Here is a 16,780-nt window from a genome sequence, read left to right on the forward strand (position 1 = left end):
GGATGCGGGGGTGGGGCGGAGGACCTGGATGCAGGGTCGCGGGTTGCGAGGGTGGGCCGAGTCCTGGAGGTCTAGCCGTGGTCAGGAATGCGTGGCCGGGACCGAGGGCCTGGAGGCTTGATTGGCGTCGGGGATGCGTGACTGGGGCTGAGGACCTGGACAGGCCAGGGTCTGGGATGCAGGACGGGACCCGAGGATCTGGAGGTCAGGGTTGGGAATGAGGGGCCGGAGCCGAGGACCTAGGGGCCTGACTGGGTTTGCGAGGTCAGGGCCATAGGGTCCGACCTGGGGTCCCGGGTTCTGGGGTTCGGGGAGCCGGGCCGCGGGAGGCCGGGCCGGGTCATCCGCCTGGCCCCTGCTCGGGAGAGTTCGCTGGAGAGTAACTTTGTCTTTCCTTTTCCGGGCTGGGCTGTGTCTGTTCGCACCTCCCGGCCTGCGGCGATGCAGAGAACAAAAGGACAAGATAATAAAGGTGAGGAGAGTTCCAGGATGGCCATGCGGGCATTGGAGGAGGACAGGCTGCCCTGCCTGGGCAAGAGAAGGTCCACAAGCCACGTCTGGAACCGGAAACTTGCTTTCCTCCTGGCAGCTAATGGGAGATGAAACTTTCCGTTTCCTGGAGATTTGACTGGTCAAAGACAGGCTTTTCAAGGAGAAGTAAATAAATGGGTGCTCAGAATAGTGCAGCCCTTCCCTCTCACTGGAAGATTGTTGATTTGATGGGGGAAAGGGAAGGAGATAAGGCACTGTTCAAAGGGCAAGCACAGGGGCCAGGGGCTGAGTAACCAGTCCTCTGCCGCCCTTAGCTGGCTCTCCCAGAGAGGCAGCTAAGACCATCGCCTGTAGACCATCTGCTCCCTTGTTTTCCTAAGTCTACTCTCATCTCCTGTGTTCTTGCTTGGAATAAAGCCCCAGAGTGCACTCCTGTGAGAGCCTGTAGGCGACTCTTGATGCTTACTTGCAAGACTGCTTTAACCAGCGTGTTACTCCGGTGCAACCAAATAGGGTTCATCGTGTTTTAAGATTGGAAAAGGCCCAGTGCTTTATTCACCTTTCCTTTTCTGGCTGAGCATTGTAACAGTGGAAAGTAAGGGGAGAGCCAGATAATGGTGAGCTTCTGTTACAGCCCCTTCCCAGCTGAACATCCACAAGCTGGACATATGGAGGCTACATTCTCTGTTGGCGCCACTTAGATCTTCTTAGACTTTGTCAGTTTCAACAAAATCTGGTTGTGAACTCCTTGTATTTTGTTTGCACTTACATTTTGTCACATCTACCAAATTATATCATTATCAAAAATGTAGCCTAAATTGATGAAAGTCTGCATCACCATTTTATTTAGATGTGAAAACAGATTTATATTGATTGTGCTCATTTTAAATAAAATCAATTTCTCATAGAAATTGATGAAAATAGGCGTTACTTTGATTTCCATGCTTAAAAGTAATCTTAAAACTTGATAATGGTTTGCAACTTCTTGTTCTAGTACAAAATGGTTCTTTGCATCAGAAGGATACAGTTCATGACAATGACTTTGAGCCCTACCTTTCTGGACAGTCCAATCCGGTGAGTTCATTTTGTTAGCATACACTTACTTTTAAATTAATTATAATTAGTTGTAACACATTTTTTGTCATATTTTTTACTTTATTATCCTAAATTAAAAACTATTAGAAGTGGTTAATATTAGTATTAATCTTGAAGATTTCCTTTGAAGTCTTTCTCTTATTCCACCTGGGGCACAAGTCTGACACAGGTAGTTTCCCCTGGAGGAAGTAGCACTCTACTGGGCTTGGGTGCTGGTAGAATCCTTGTGTGAGGTGTAGTGCCTTTTGTGGAGTGCAGTCGTGCATAGTTTGCTAAAGTTTTTTGGCATGTTGTTTTTAGTTTTGTAGGATTGAATTGTGGCTTAGGAGAGTAGCTAAGCATTGGATGGTGGAGCTGGACTCCTGCCCTGGGCTTGAACCTTAGCTCTCAGGTGGCTTGCCTTCCCTGTGCTTTAATTTCCTTTTGTTTGAAATAGCAAGTCACATTTGCCTTGTTTCCTTAGGTATTTCAGGATTTCTTGGCCATGGCACTGGAATTTTGGGCCAGACCATTCTGTGCATTGTAGGATGTTCCCCAGCCTCCCTGGCTTTTACCCATTAGGTTCCATGAGCACTCCCACTTGAGTAGTGACAGTTGCAAATGTCTCCTGGGGACAGAATTGTCCTGGTTAAAAACCACTGAACAAGTTGAAATTTAGGGTTAGCCTTAATATCTGCCACTTTGAAAAGGTACAGTGCCTATTTCAGAATGAAACCAAGCTTTGCCTCTTCCCTGCGGTGGGGTGAAACTAGCCTGCCAGTGTTGTTCTTATCTGCCCTTTTCTAAAGTATCCTAGAGTTTTTTTCCATCTTCTTCTTTCCCAGTGCATTTAACAAGTCTGCAGTTTATGAGCCTGGGAAATTGTACAGCGGGAACCTTGACCACCAAGTCTCTTGATGGCCCCTGACAGTCTGTCCCTCCTCTGGCAGGACAGGGTGTTGCAGAACTGACCTAGCATTTATGGACTTTTGGGCAAAAGTTATGACCAGAAGTTAAATAGACCTATTTACTTTCTACTATTCTTATAGTAATATTACGTACTAAATTTTAACCAAAACAAGGGGAGACAGGTTGTTTCATTATACTTTAAAGTGTGTGTCTGTATATACGTGTGTGTGTATATATATGTATGTGCATGTGTATATACACGTGTATGTATGTGTGTACACATACACATATATACATATGTGTTTTGCAATACTGGTTATAAAACCCAGAGCCTGTGTATGCTAGGCAAGTGCTCTACCATTGAGTTTTATCCTCAGCCTTATTTATTTCATTTTGAGGTAGGTTCTCACTAAGTTGCCAGGGCTGTCCTCAAACTTGGTGATCCTCCTGCCACAGCCTCCTGGGTTTCTGGAATTATAGGCGTGCATCACCATGCTCAGCCTGAAATGTATTTTTACAAAATTAAAGCTCTTACATTGTTCAGAGGATTTCTCTTAACTATGGAGTAGATTATTTTCCACTGTCAGTGGCTGTTTTGCCCTCTGAGCAGCCATGGATAAAGACTTTTGATTAGGTTGAGGTTACCAGTAGTGGACAGCTTTAAAATGGTTCCTGCATTCTATATGTTAAGATGTGTACTTTTTAGCAGGGTGATCAATCAGCACATACTTGAGAGTACATCTAAGCTCCTGGTGGATCGATAGCAGATTTTCTAGAAATACACAGCTTCTAATACAAGGCAGGAAGCACACAGCATGGGAGAGCTCTTCAGTCCTCATTGTTATTCAGAGGTAAAGTAGTTGAGGACCAGTCAGAACACAGTCCGCCCAGGTGGAGGATTGTGATGTAGAGCCAGGGCGCTCCCTGTGAGTGTCTGCAGGTATTCCGCAGATGTCTCTGCTTTTGTCTTTGTGTTGCTTGCTTCTTCATGTGGGACCATGACTTTTGTTTCCTTGCCTTGAATTCTCCTTATTTTATTGTTTCGGCCACGAGTCATTTGGGATTGTTACTGCTGCTAGACTTGCTGAATTCTTCTGATACAGGTTGCTGAGATAGAAAGGTTCTCTCTTGCTTTCTCACATGAGAGCTGTGCTGTGGTGACCATCTAGCCAGAAGAGAGGTCTTTTGTGGCTGAAGAAATGAGCTCAGAATCCTTGTTGGTATGCTCAGTGCTCACGGACTTGGGCGAACATTGTGTGTGTGGCAGCTTTGTCAAGGAGTTCCTGATGTGTGAGAGCTCATGGCTCTGGCGTAGCTTGCACAGGCCTGTTGGCAGAGCCATGACAACATTGAAGGTCATGGGTCTACCCTCACCCTTGCTTTGCATCCATCGTATGGTTTGTGTGATGCATTGTGCTGCTTCATTTTGTGAATCTGATGCTGGAGTGATTTGGGAAGTTCAAAGAGCATGTGTTTGGATAGGTCAGTGCGGCTCTATGAGCTGCAGTGGGGCTGTTGCCTTAGAGAGGCCTTCGCTGTGTTGCCCTATGGTTCCACCCTGGTCTATAACAGAAGATGTGTGTCTGTAACCTTTTTTGGAAATGAGGGGAGCAGAAGGGCTCAGTGAGGGGCTTCAGGCTGTCCTCTGTTGAAGCAGATGTGCTCAGGCTTTCTAGTTTGCTGTTTTGTTTGTTTTTGAAAGATAAGGACTAGGAGGACCCGGAGCAGGTCCCTTCGGAGTGTAAGACACTGCCTGAGTGATGTCCCGGTTCGGGAGACACTGTGTCCTCCAGGCCTGTACCAGCCTCTGAAGCGTGTGTGCTTTGACCTCTGACTGGCACTGACAAATGAGCAAGGGCACCTGGGCACAGGGGAGGTGGCACCTGCACCTGCATTTAAAGTCCTTGGTTGTCAACACAATCATTTGCCTGGTCACACCTGACAGGAACAGAAAGTAAGGACATTGAGAGGTTTTGTTTCTTCATGGAACACTCATTTTATAAAAAAGTTTTATAAATTTTCCTGTTTGAGTCCCAGGACTGATAATTGGTGGTTTGTCTTTTCTGAACTTCTTTAGGAAGACTATGCTTTTAATCAAGTTGATATATGTAATGTTATTTTTTTTACACTTCTGTTTTATTTATGTGATGCTGAGGATTGATCCCAGTGCTTCATATGTGATAGGCAAATGCTCTTAACTCTGAGCCTCAACCCTAGCCCTAATCAAGTCTTCTTTTAAAAGGGCTGAATGTTGTTGTGATCACTTGCTTGAAGGCTGGTGGGGTGATTTCATGAGTTCAGGAAGACCTGGAGTGTTTAATGTGGTGTCACTTAAGAGTCCCTGAGTATGCTGTTGCTCAGGTGTTGTCCTGTGTGGTTATGTTGAAGTTTGTACCTCTGTATTTGACCTTGGAGAAGCTTTTGGCATGGAGTTGTTATCTTGAGAGTCACACTCACCCCATCACCCAAGGTTTGGTTAGTTTTTTCATCTGGTGCTGGACCTTTCGTGGTGTCCATGGCTTCTGTTCAGTGCATAAAGCTGGCAGAAATTTGGCTTTTGTCTTAATGCTAAGTCCAGGTGATTCCGGTGGGACCAGGATGACCTGAAGGGTCAGCAGACACATGCTTAATCACCCAGGTCTGCATCGGTTTCTGTGGCTGCAACTGAACAATATGGGCTTTCTTAGAAGGTCTAGTGGTGGTGCTTACTAGGTAGATAGGGATTTGCCATCTGACTGCTTCCTAGCAGTTCATCTGAAAAGAGGGGAAGTCTTCATGTGCTGCTTATTGGTGAGTTGCTGAAACAGATGCAGAAATTCTGTGTTGGAAACTGCTGTTTCTGCAGGTTGACCAACCATCTGAAGGGCTGAAATTAAGCCTCAGAAGCACCTGCCTTCAGGACAGACAGGAAGAATGACAGAGTAAAGTGCTCAGGGCTTGGGTTTTTTTCTGTAACATCTTCTCCATCCTCAAGACTCATCCAAGACTGCTGAAGCAGTGAGGCTACCCTGGCTGGCTCTGTTGGCTCTGGTCAGCAGTTCCAGGATCCTGTCACTGGGTCGGTTTTCAGCATTGCCCACACATAATTAATGTGATTTGATTAAGTACCTGCTTCATCTTGAGCAGACAGGTGCTCTGTTCATCTTGGGCTTAGGAGGGACCTTTCTGCTTCTCTTGAGTTCCTATGATGCTGAGTCACTTTATGTTTGTGAAATTAAAGTGTTTCAACTGTCTTAGAATTTCCTTCTCTGGAAAATGAATAGTGTAAACAAGTGTTTCAGCTCCAGGTTAAGTGGCCCTGGGCATTTTTACATTCTGTTTTGTCTTTTTGGGGGGCGGGGGTATTGGGAATTGAACTCTAGGGCACTCGGCCACTGAGCCACATCCCCAGCCCAGGGTCTCACTGAGTTGCTTAGTGTTTCAGCCTCCCAAGCCGCTGGGATTACAGGCGTGTGCCACCATGCCCGGCTTGTTTTGTCTTTTTTAATTAAACCTGAGGAAGCCGGAAAATTGCTCTTTGTTCTAGAGTAGGTTTATGGTTTCTCTGTTTACTCAGTGTTTCTAATGATCTAGGGATAATGGTCACTGCTTATTTAAAATTTGTTTCTTTGAGGTGTTTATCACTTCTTAGTTCCTCTGGAGGGAGGACCCTTAAGAGTGAAGAGCTAAGTTTTCCTGTCAGTGGCTCTGATTTGACTGAAGATGTGCTAGTCTGTGCAGTCCTGTCATACCCAGGGCTGTGGTTAGAAGTCTTGGATGCGGCAGCACCCACTGTATCCTGAGGAGGCACTGGAGGCCCACATGTGCTTGCTCAGAGGTGTTCGTGTGTGAGGAGCAAGCATTGAGTTTGCTTTCATAATATCAGCTTATTCAGCTGTGTCTCTGCTGAAGAAACTTGCATATTCCTAGCTTAGATTCCCCTGTGGTGCCACCAAGCTGGGGAGGGTCTGGGTCACAACCAGTCTTACCTGCAGCACTTGCCAACATGAATGCTGATCTGTGCCAGGCTGTGTACAGGACAGAGGGAGGCAGAGGACTCAAGATAGGCTCTGGGTGCTTTATCAATCACCCAGGCACAGCTCGAGGGCATATTTGAAGCCAGTGTCTGAGGTTGAGACCAGAATAGTCAGCCTGTGCTCCTCAGACAGTGACTGAGAACCACTCTTTTCCCAGGGGAGGTCTGCGGCATGGACTGCAGTGTTCAGCACGTAGAGGGCAAGAGCATCACCTTCAGATGTTTTTCTGTACTTGGCCTGTTTTAGATAGCTTTGCAGAATAACCAGCTGCTTTATTTTCAGAGATTGGAAGGAGGCATGGCAGAGGTAATAGAAAATGGGCTGTCAGTAGGCTTGAGATAAAAATTGAAATTGAACCCATAGCCTCAGGTCCCTGTGCTAGTGGGAAGGGTTGGAAGATGGCCTGCTGGCAGAGCTTATCTAGAGGTGGAGGGGAGGGCATGGTTCAGGGTTGTGACAGCCACCAGTGGGCCTTATAGCACTGTTAGGGAGCTCTAGGAAACTACAGCCTCTTATCTAGAAATTGGAAATCTTTTTCTTTTGTTGTATTAATTAAATGTTTAAGAAAGAGCTGTTGAACTTGGCATGGTGGTGCACACCTGTAATCCTAACAACTTGGGAGGCTAAAGCAGGATTACAAGTTTGAGGCCAGTCTGGGCAACTGAGATCCTGTTTCAAGTTAAAAAATGGAAAGGCTGGGGATGTGGCTCAGTGGTCGCCCCTGGATTCGATCCCCAGCACCTCTTAAAAAAGGAGCAGAAGAAAGGGCTCTCTTCTGAAGAGTTTCACAGTCTTTAGGAGAGCTGCAGCTTTGTTTTTGCTTATTCCCTACCCCACAGCTGACAGCTCAGGAGAGAGGAGAGGCAAGGCCCTCCTTGCTTGCCTCATTGCCTCACTCCTGCCTTTTCTGTGTGTTTGTGGTTCTTGAACTCATGCCTTTCCTTCTCCTGGGGTGTGATGGTTTTTGCAGGGGAATAGTAGCTAGGACCTTTGTGTTCAAATCCTAAAGGAGCAGGAATTCTAGGATTTGGGGGCTCAGTGGTGAGGTGCTTGAACCATGTTACCAAGGTGAGTTGGACAGTACTGGCAGGGAGCAGCCAAGGGCTCTCTGCTCTATAGTGGGCAGGATGGGTTGTTGGAGGGGCTTTTCCTGCGTGTGTGTTTGTGGTACCTCAAGTGGACTTTCAGGAGTGTCCTTTTGCATGTATGTCACCTCAAATCATTACACACTTCTCATCTCAGTTGAATATCCTGGGTGTGCCTGGCCTCACTGCGTGGTCTGTGTCCTGTGGGTCAGTTCCACGGCCCCTGGGGCTTCTCCTTCCTCTGCCCTTCTGCTTATGGAGGTGATCGTAGCTGCTCAGGGTGGAGAGGAGCACTGGCTTCCCTTTGGAAGAACTGCCCCGTTTGTCCTGTGTCCATGCAGGCATCCCTCGTGAAGCAGGTCCCCATTTAGGCTTTCCACCTGCCTGGCCTGGCTGTATAGGCTGTTCTGAGGACTGACTGGGTGGGGGTATAGGAGGGGAGGTTGCAGTACAGCGGCCAGAACCATTGAAATCCTCTCAAGGGAGGATAAGCTTGAGTTTTTTTGTCTTACACAACATCGATAGTTTCTCATTTGTAGAATCTCAAAGATCTTCATTATAGGGAAACAATTGTTATTTCATTGTAAGAGATGATTCTGAAATGCTGATAACAAGTGGTGCTTTCTGGCCTCGCACTGGGCACCTCCCCTTCAGCACCTCTACACAGGTGCTTTACTCCACAGGGAAGTGTCTTTCGGTACTGCTCTGAAGCAGCCCTTGAGGGTGGTGAGGAGTGCTGAGGTCAACTGTGGGAAGTAGGTATGAAGGTCTAGAGGAGGGACACCTGGGGCGTGTTAACTGCTCAGTGAACTGGAGCCTCCATAAATATCCCAGTGCCCTGTCAAAGTTGCTGTCTGTTGATATTGCCAGCATCATCACGCAGGATGGGTTAATTCCCCACTCTGGGTTCCTCTAAATAGGTCAGACTTGATGGTAGAAGGAGGAGAGAGCTGTCCATCTAGCTCTAGTGGGCTCAGCTCAGTAATTGAACTTGAGCTTAGATCACTGTGAGTGAGGCTTGGTGTTTGAGATGGTGACCTGGGTGATATTTGTTACTAATTTCTCTGGATCCTGACTTTGTTCTCAAGTTGATGGACTTTATTGCTCCATTAAGAATGAGTCACTTGTGCAGTATCAGGCTGGATTATGTGCAGCCTGTGTGAGAAGTGGTCAGCAGATTCAGTCCTCATGTAGTAGCAGTCTAACTAGTCACCCTGTTTGTTTTCACAGAGTAACAGTTACCCCTCGATGAGCGATCCCTACCTGTCCAGCTACTATCCACCATCCATCGGATTTCCTTACTCCCTCAATGAGGCGCCGTGGTCCACCGCAGGGGACCCTCCAATTCCATACCTCACCACTTATGGGCAGCTCAGTAACGGAGACCATCATTTCATGCACGATGCTGTTTTTGGGCAGCCGGGAGGCCTGGGGAACAGCATGTATCAGCATAGGTTTAGCTTCTTCCCTGAAAACCCTGCATTCTCAGCGTGGGGGGCAAGTGGTTCTCAGGGGCAGCAGACCCAGAGCTCTGCATATGGAAGCAGCTATACCTACCCTCCAAGCTCCCTGGGTGGCACGGTTGTTGATGGGCAGACAGGTTTTCACAGTGATACCCTTAATAAGGCACCTGGGATGAACAGCCTGGAGCAGGGCATGGTTGGTCTAAAGATCGGGGATGTTACCACCTCTGCGGTCAAGACGGTGGGCTCTGTTGTCAGCAGTGTGGCACTGACAGGTGTCCTTTCTGGCAATGGTGGGACAAATGTAAATATGCCAGTCTCAAAACCAACCTCTTGGGCTGCTATTGCTAGTAAGCCTGCAAAACCACAGCCTAAAATGAAAACAAAGAGTGGGCCTGTAGTCGGGGGTGCCCTGCCTCCTCCACCTATAAAGCATAACATGGACATCGGCACCTGGGATAACAAGGGGCCTGTGCCGAAGGCCCCAGCCCCCCAGCAGGCACCAGTCCCCCAGTCTGCCCCACAGCCCCTGCAGGTGGCCCAGCCTCTCCCAGCTCAGCCTCCCCCATTGGCCCCTCCACAGTATCAGAGTCCTCAGCAGCCACCCCAAACCCGCTGGGTCGCCCCTCGAAACAGAAATGCTGCCTTTGGGCAGAGTGGAGGGGCTAGCAGTGATAGTAACTCTCCTGGAAATTCCCAGTCTAATTCTGCCCCTGGTGTAGACTCCCACCCCGTCCTTGAGAAACTGAAAGCCGCCCACAGCTACAACCCTAAAGAATTTGATTGGAACCTTAAAAGCGGGCGGGTGTTCATCATAAAGAGCTATTCTGAGGACGACATCCATCGCTCCATCAAGTACTCCATCTGGTGCAGCACGGAACATGGCAACAAGCGCCTGGACAGCGCCTTCCGTGCTGTGAGCAGCCAGGGGCCTGTCTACCTGCTCTTCAGTGTCAACGGGAGTGGGCATTTCTGCGGGGTGGCGGAGATGAAGTCTCCTGTGGACTATGGCACCAGTGCTGGGGTCTGGTCTCAGGACAAGTGGAAGGGCAAGTTTGACGTGAAGTGGATTTTTGTCAAGGACGTGCCCAATAACCAGCTCCGGCACATCAGACTAGAGAACAACGACAACAAACCGGTCACAAACTCCCGAGACACACAGGAGGTGCCCCTAGAAAAAGCCAAACAAGTGCTGAGAATTATTGCTTCCTACAAGCACACCACCTCCATCTTTGATGACTTTTCTCACTATGAGAAGCGGCAAGAGGAGGAGGAGGTGGTGCGCAAGGTGAGTGGTGTCTCAGGCACCTGCTGCACCCCTTGGTGTCTCATTTCTATGCATGTGAAAGGTGGCTTGAGCAGCAGCCAGGCAGGAAGCAGATGGGTCCTGTGACAGACTGCCTGGTTGGCCTTGGGCAGGCCAGGCATCCAGAGGGGGCCGGCAGCATCGACGAACTTTCCCTACAGTGGCTACTGGGAGAATCCAGTGATTATGGTTGAGTGGATGTCACCAAATAACTTTCGATGGCTTCAGTTTTTAAGAAACATGGTAGCAGGGAACATTTTGTACACATAAGGTAACAAGGAACCTGAGGGAAGTTACTCTCTTTGTCCTGTTTTCTTTCTGAATGGTGATCTCAGTGGAGAACACTTGGAAGGCAGTGTTCACATGGTACTGGAGAAGCCAGCAAGGCTGCTGTAGGCACTGGCTGGCACTTTGGTTTCCCACCTGCCTGAGGGCTCTTCCCCTCAACAGTTGAAAGGTCTGGTCCAGTCTGATCATTTGTTTTTCTTTTAGAAACTCAGTATCCTGCAGTTTTAAGAGCTTTGGCCCACTCCATCGAAATAGTTAAGAGGGTAGTGGTGAGGGGCAAGCTTGGAGTCACAGTGTTAAATAGACGTGTTCAGATCCAGGTATCTGAGGTGCTCCTGATTGCCTGCTAGGCCCACAGTGAAGCTCCTGGCATATGAACCTTATAGCTCCCTGGAGTTAGTGTGGCTTCTCTTGGGGAGGGCCCAGGTGCCCATACTCCCAGATGCTGGCCCCAGAAGAAAGGACCTGATATGATTTGCAGAGCTCTCTTCATGAGAGTGCTCGTCCTGAGGCTGTCTCTCTTTGGTGGAGTTTCAGTTGGTCAGCTGGCTTTCTCATCATTTCTGTCCTGTGTTGGAGGAGGAGTTGCTCAAACGAATGCAAATGTCTGAGTGTCTGGAGCAGAGCAGCGTGCAGAGGGTCCTGGCAGTGCCATTGTGCTGGCACCATTAGGTTACCCTCATAGTAAAGAGTGGAATGCCTGAAGAGGGGGTCATTTGTTTCCAGTTAATTCTGTATTTTAGCTTTTGGGGTATCAATTACAGCCAAGCCATCACCTGACAGTGGGTCAGAGTCTGAAGAAAGTATTGTTTGAGCAGTTTTGAGGTTCTGTGGGCATCATAAAATGCACCTGCACAGATGAAGGTGGCTGCAGCATCACAGGTCAGGTTAGTCCTGTGGCACCGCTGTCATCCTGCAGAACATTGCTGATACAATGCACAGTTGTGCTGAACTGCTGAATTTGCAGGGTTAGAACAGATCTGGCTTTAAATTGGCAGCTGGCTGTTTTGTGTGTATCTGTGTATGTGTGTGCGCGCGCTTGGTTTTTCTTAAATACTGAATACTTGGGTTTTCCTAAAGTGCATTGGGTCCCAAAGTTTGGTGATGAGCTTAAGGTTAAAATTCCACCCCTGAACTGGTTGGTGTTTTTAAAATGCTAGTGTCCTAAAACTTTCATTATAACAACTTGTGACACTGCATTTTTGTGTCAGGCCTCAGGTTGAGCCTTTTGAACGACCGGCAAGGCCTGTGGGCATCTGCCTGTGGTTAGGGTCTGTTTTGGTCCCCCATCCCTTGGGTGCTCCATTGGCCAGTCCAACTGAGTTGCTTTATGAGCACCATAGGAAGGAACTAGTGCCTCTCCCACAGACCATGTCAGCTAGAACAAAAAGCTGTATACTCATGTGATTCCCCTTTAACATTAGTTTATTATTGAAAGTGATGCGTGAGAACTCTGATTTGGTACTGGTTCTGGTGGAATTTCAGTACCTTCCAAGCTCACTGTGTAGAGAAATGTAATGCTCTGTGGTAGACCTCCACTGATGGATGCTCAGCTTTGCTTGCCAGGTGCTCTGGCCTGCCTTCAGGAGTGAGAACCCTAGGTGTTCTGGGGTTGAGTCTGAGTCAGGAGCCCTTCCTCCCTCTGGAGTAGTGTCTTCTGCTGGCCAAGTGATCTCAAGGTGTCTGAGAACTTACCCACCTTTTGTTTATCATGACAAACCTCACTGATTTCCAGTTGTTGTAACTTAAAAGGTACCTAATGTTTAGAAAGTACAATACAGTTAACATTTTTACAAAGCTCCCCTGTCCAACTTGGAAGTTTACTGACTTAGGAAAGCACTCAATTTCATGGCAGCTTTATGAGACCAAGTCCTTAAATCTACAAACAGTCCTCCTTTAGGGTGCTTAAAACAGTGAAGACTATGTGCTCCACAAGCATGTGTTGCACTGTTGCAGATACTTTTGCAGGCCCCCCTCCCTGTCATCTGCACATACACCAGATCCTCTCAGTAGGGAGGGTTAAAGGAGGGAGCTTAAGAATAAGTATGCATACATGCATGTTAGTACGCTCCTCTAAGGCTGAGCTGTGCTTCCTCTGTCAGCTCTTTGAGAGGTTTGAGTAATGCTGCTTTTTTTAAGAGCAGATGGTGTACTGCAAAGTCTGTTTCCTGGATGTTTTGCTGGTAGCATTAAGACTTGCTTAAAGAGAGCCTAAAGGAATGCAGAAGACTGAGTATTTCTTTTCTTTTTTAAAAAAAATATTTATTTTTTAGGTGTAGATGGACATAACACAATGCCTTTATTTTTATGTGGTGCTGAGGATCGCACCTGGGTCCCACCCGTGCTAGGCAAGCACTCTACCGCTGAGCCACAATCCCAGCCCCCAAGTCTTTCCTTTCTCCAGTATGTGCACTTGAGGGTAGGGAGGAGATGTTAATTCTCAGAGTGGCTGTCCACCCTTCTCCTTCACCCAGGTTCACTTGAGTCTCAGAACAGGAGCCACACAGAATATAGGAGGGGAACCTGAAGTTGTGCTTTAGTCAGTCTGCAGCAGATGAGGGGAATGCCGTTTTCATGTCAAGAGCTGAGTTTAGATTCTGCATGTTAGGAAAGACTGAGATGGCTCCTAGACCCACTGATTAGAAGCCATGCAGACACAATTGGGAAAGAGTTGGATGTAGGCCTCAAACCCATGTCAGGCATGCTTTGGAAGATTGCTGTTTTTATGGAAATAGAGGTAAGCCTGGCTGGAAGAGCCTTGCCCCACATTGGTCAGTGTTCTGTGTGGTATTACAGGGGACTTGAGCTGTTGGAAAGGGCCAGAACTGATGGACTCCTGCTTATCCTCCTGTTCTGTTCTTCATTAGCCAAGTGACGTGGAGCTCACTTTTTAGCCAGTTGGATAGACTTTATGTCTTCTGAGTCTCTGGAAGATTTAAATGAGAGAAAATACAGAAGCACGTCTCCTGGGTAACTGGCACACTCAAGTCTCCTTTACATGTTCCTTCCTCGAGGTTCACTTGTTTTGTATTTCCATGTAGCATGGCATTGATGTGAGGGAGAGCTGACAAAGGTGTGGACCCATGGGACTCTTCAGAGAGTCCTCATGAGGGGCAGGATGGAGCTCAGTGCCTCCCTCTGTAGAGGTGCCTGCTTTGGTCTCTGTGCCTGGTCCCTCTGTAGCTCAGGGCACAGGTGCTGATTGTGGCCAGGCTGCTGAGCAGGAAGCACAGGTCCAGGTCTGTGACTGACCCAGGGCAGCCTTGGCCTCACCTAAGTGGGGCTTCGCCTGCCCATCACAGTTGCTTAGTGTGTTAAATTCCTCTCCTCTTTCTTTTTACAGGAACGGCAGAATCGAAACAAACAATAAGGACAAGCCAGTTTCTTATGTGGTTAGCAGTTCCTTTGAAAGCAGAGTTTAAAACTGTATGCTTGGTGCTGTCTTCGGCGTCAGCTCCAGTGTGTCGTCCTGTGTGGGTTGAGTTGTGGCATCTTTACCTTCTTTGTAGTTCATTTTTGCCAGATGGGTCTGCATTCATTTGTATTTTTTCTATGTATTATAATATTGTAGAACTCACTAATAAAGAAGTATTTTTTGTCAGCTTATCAGTCAGACTGACCTAATGCAAAATATAAATATCCTTAAAGACAACAAAAAACCTAATACATCCCAAAGATTTTTTTTTTTTAAATTTTGGAAGAAATTATGTTCTTATTATTTTATCCAGTCATTTATTGTTTCCGTAGGAGACTTTATTTCTCTCCTCTCTACTGTTCTATAGCAAATGTAAGAACACATGGGTGGTTTTGTTGGATAGAGTATGCTGTTAAAATCTTCACAGCACGAAATCAAAGATTAGAGATCACCCTCTTGCGATTGATTTGCCATTTTTGCTATCTGTGTTATCTTTCTAAAATGTTGATCTGTCCACTTGGATTTTCTGCTGGACAGAGAGATAAGTCTTGATTTTTCTAACGTGGAGACCACGTTTGTGTCCTGGGAAGAGCCATCCTTCCTGATGCCTTGCCCACGCAGAACTGGCCACTTCCCCCCACTGCCGCTGGCTAATCCGCTGCCAAGGATTAGGAAGGCGTTTTAGGTCTGGGTCAGTGTTCAGTTGTTCTTAGTTGTTGGCAGGTCATTTTTAATTTCCCCCTTTTTTTTCACTTGAGAATTCCGATGTCATCTTAAGTTTTTGTACCAATAATACTGAGCTTTAAAAGTAGGATTTGGTGGTACAGACAGTGTGATGGGTGATGCCGCCGACTGTAAATTCACTGTGTCTTTTTTTTTTTCTGTCGAATGGGTGAAAAAAAGCAAAAAAACAAAAAAATACCCCAAACAAAAAAATTTCCCTGAAACACCCCCCACACAAAAAAACCCTTTTAGAAAACGAATTTGCTGTCATGTTTTGTGGAGTGAGGGCCTGTTGGAGTTCGCCGCCTGGAGTTGGAGTCCAGCATGGAAGTGGTGCTCACGCCCGCCACCCTCGCACACCGAATCTGCACGCGCCCGCTGTAGAGGATCCTTCCTGTCTTAGAGAGCAGATACCTTCTGAAGCTATTTACTCCAAAAGACCCTCTGAGTTAAAGTGTAAGCTGTATTATTTAGACTTGTATCTAGAACGTGTCACTTGCTCTGAGTTGTTACTGCCTGTACGGAGTCATGGACGGCGTTGGACCGCTGTCCTCTAGGAGAATACAAGCCTTAATAAACACCTGTTTAGCAAGTCTGTGTGCTGGTCCTTCACCCCTGCCTCTGGGGTGGCAGCTGTGGAGCTAGCAGAGGCCTGCTTTCCATGCAGCGTGTTTCCCAAGGCCTACGACTCCTTCGGGCCTGGTGCTGGGAACTGAGGGTCTCCTGAGAAGAAACTGTGCTGAAACTTCACTTGTCCCTGTTTTTTGTTGAAAGGCGAGAGGAGCTTGTAAAGCTCTAGCTAAGTGGAACTTCAGTGCCCCCAGCACCCTGTAAGAATTTGCAGATGCACAGCACTGTGTGAGAAGTCACAAGTTCCTGGCTCCGGTTCCCTGTCTGCTTGCTACATCCCTCTGTTGCCCTTGGTCCTCCTTGTATATGTGTTTCAGGTCACAGACCTCAGTGTGCTCTAGTAATTCCATGTGTTTATTAGTAGGTCTGATGTTTGTTCACAGCTTATTTTCTTTGTGAGGTAATTGACACACCCAAGTGTACATCTGCCCTTTTTTGATGCGAGATGCAGTTCCTGAGTATCACATACTCTCCCAGCATAGCCTCCTCTGCCAGAACTTGATAGTTGGTCAGGAAGCACAAAACAAGTTTAGGAAAATTTGTCCCATTTTCTGACAGATGGTCAGAGGCAGGATGTTATTCTCCCCTGCAGCTCCAACTTCACTTTGGAATTTTATTTCAGAAAATGTTTTGAATTATCAATGGTTAATTTCCTAATTTTTCTGCCTTTTTTTTTTGTGTGTGTGTGTGTGTGTGCGCGTGCGCACGCATGTTGCATCAGCCTTCTCTAAAAGTAATTTTGGTGTTGAGTGCGTCAGCTGAGAAACACTGAGGTGGTGTGCATTGAACAGGGTGTTCCATCTAAGTCTGCACCAGGAGGGTGGGATTGCTGGTCATTGAGGAATTGGAGGTGGTGCTAGGGACTCTGGCCAGTGGTGGTAGACACAGGCCTGTGTCATGAACGAACAGTGCAGGCAAGTGACCTCGCCCTGAAGGCTTCCTCCAAACCCAGATAGGTCTCCCACTCTACCACCCCTGGAGAGCTGGTGTCTGGCCCCAGCAGTTCCTAGAGACAGGGAAGGCTGCTCACCTGTGGTGCTGCAGGTGTTAGCTTGCTAGTGCTGCTCTTGGTGTTTCCAAACCTGCTCCCACAAGCCAGCCAAGTAAGCCCTTACCTCCTTTTCCCTTCCCCAAAGCTCAGCTCGGTAGGATTCTTAATTTCATAATGGATTCTTGGTTACTGAAAAAAAACGTGTCACCAGATGTGTGGTTTTGTCTTTGGATGCCCTGGGGTAGGCTGATGCATCTGCACTGACAGGTGGGTGCAGCTGGGTGTGCAGGCTGCTGCCCTACACAGGGTATGCAGTGAGAGATGTGTAGTGGAGGAAACATGGCTTGCTGTGCTGGGGACCATGTGCTCATCCCTCAGTTTGCAGATC

The 16,780-nt window shown here is 47.5% G+C and overlaps 1 protein-coding gene across 1 annotated transcript; it reads left to right on the top strand.

The window, feature by feature from the left end:
* The first annotated feature begins 26 nt into the window (after positions 1–26).
* Ythdf1 (YTH N6-methyladenosine RNA binding protein 1) lies at positions 27–15,363 on the top strand. The gene is made up of 4 exons (XM_015478446.2): positions 27–472; positions 1,487–1,566; positions 8,807–10,327; positions 13,977–15,363. Exons 1-4 carry the CDS (start codon positions 442–444, stop codon positions 14,001–14,003), a joined length of 1,659 nt encoding a protein of 552 aa, XP_015333932.1. The 5' UTR covers positions 27–441; the 3' UTR covers positions 14,004–15,363.
* The last annotated feature ends 1,417 nt before the right edge of the window (positions 15,364–16,780 follow it).

This window comes from Marmota marmota, unplaced genomic scaffold, assembly GCF_001458135.2.
Source record: "Marmota marmota marmota unplaced genomic scaffold, marMar, whole genome shotgun sequence".
NCBI lineage: Eukaryota > Metazoa > Chordata > Mammalia > Rodentia > Sciuridae > Marmota > Marmota marmota.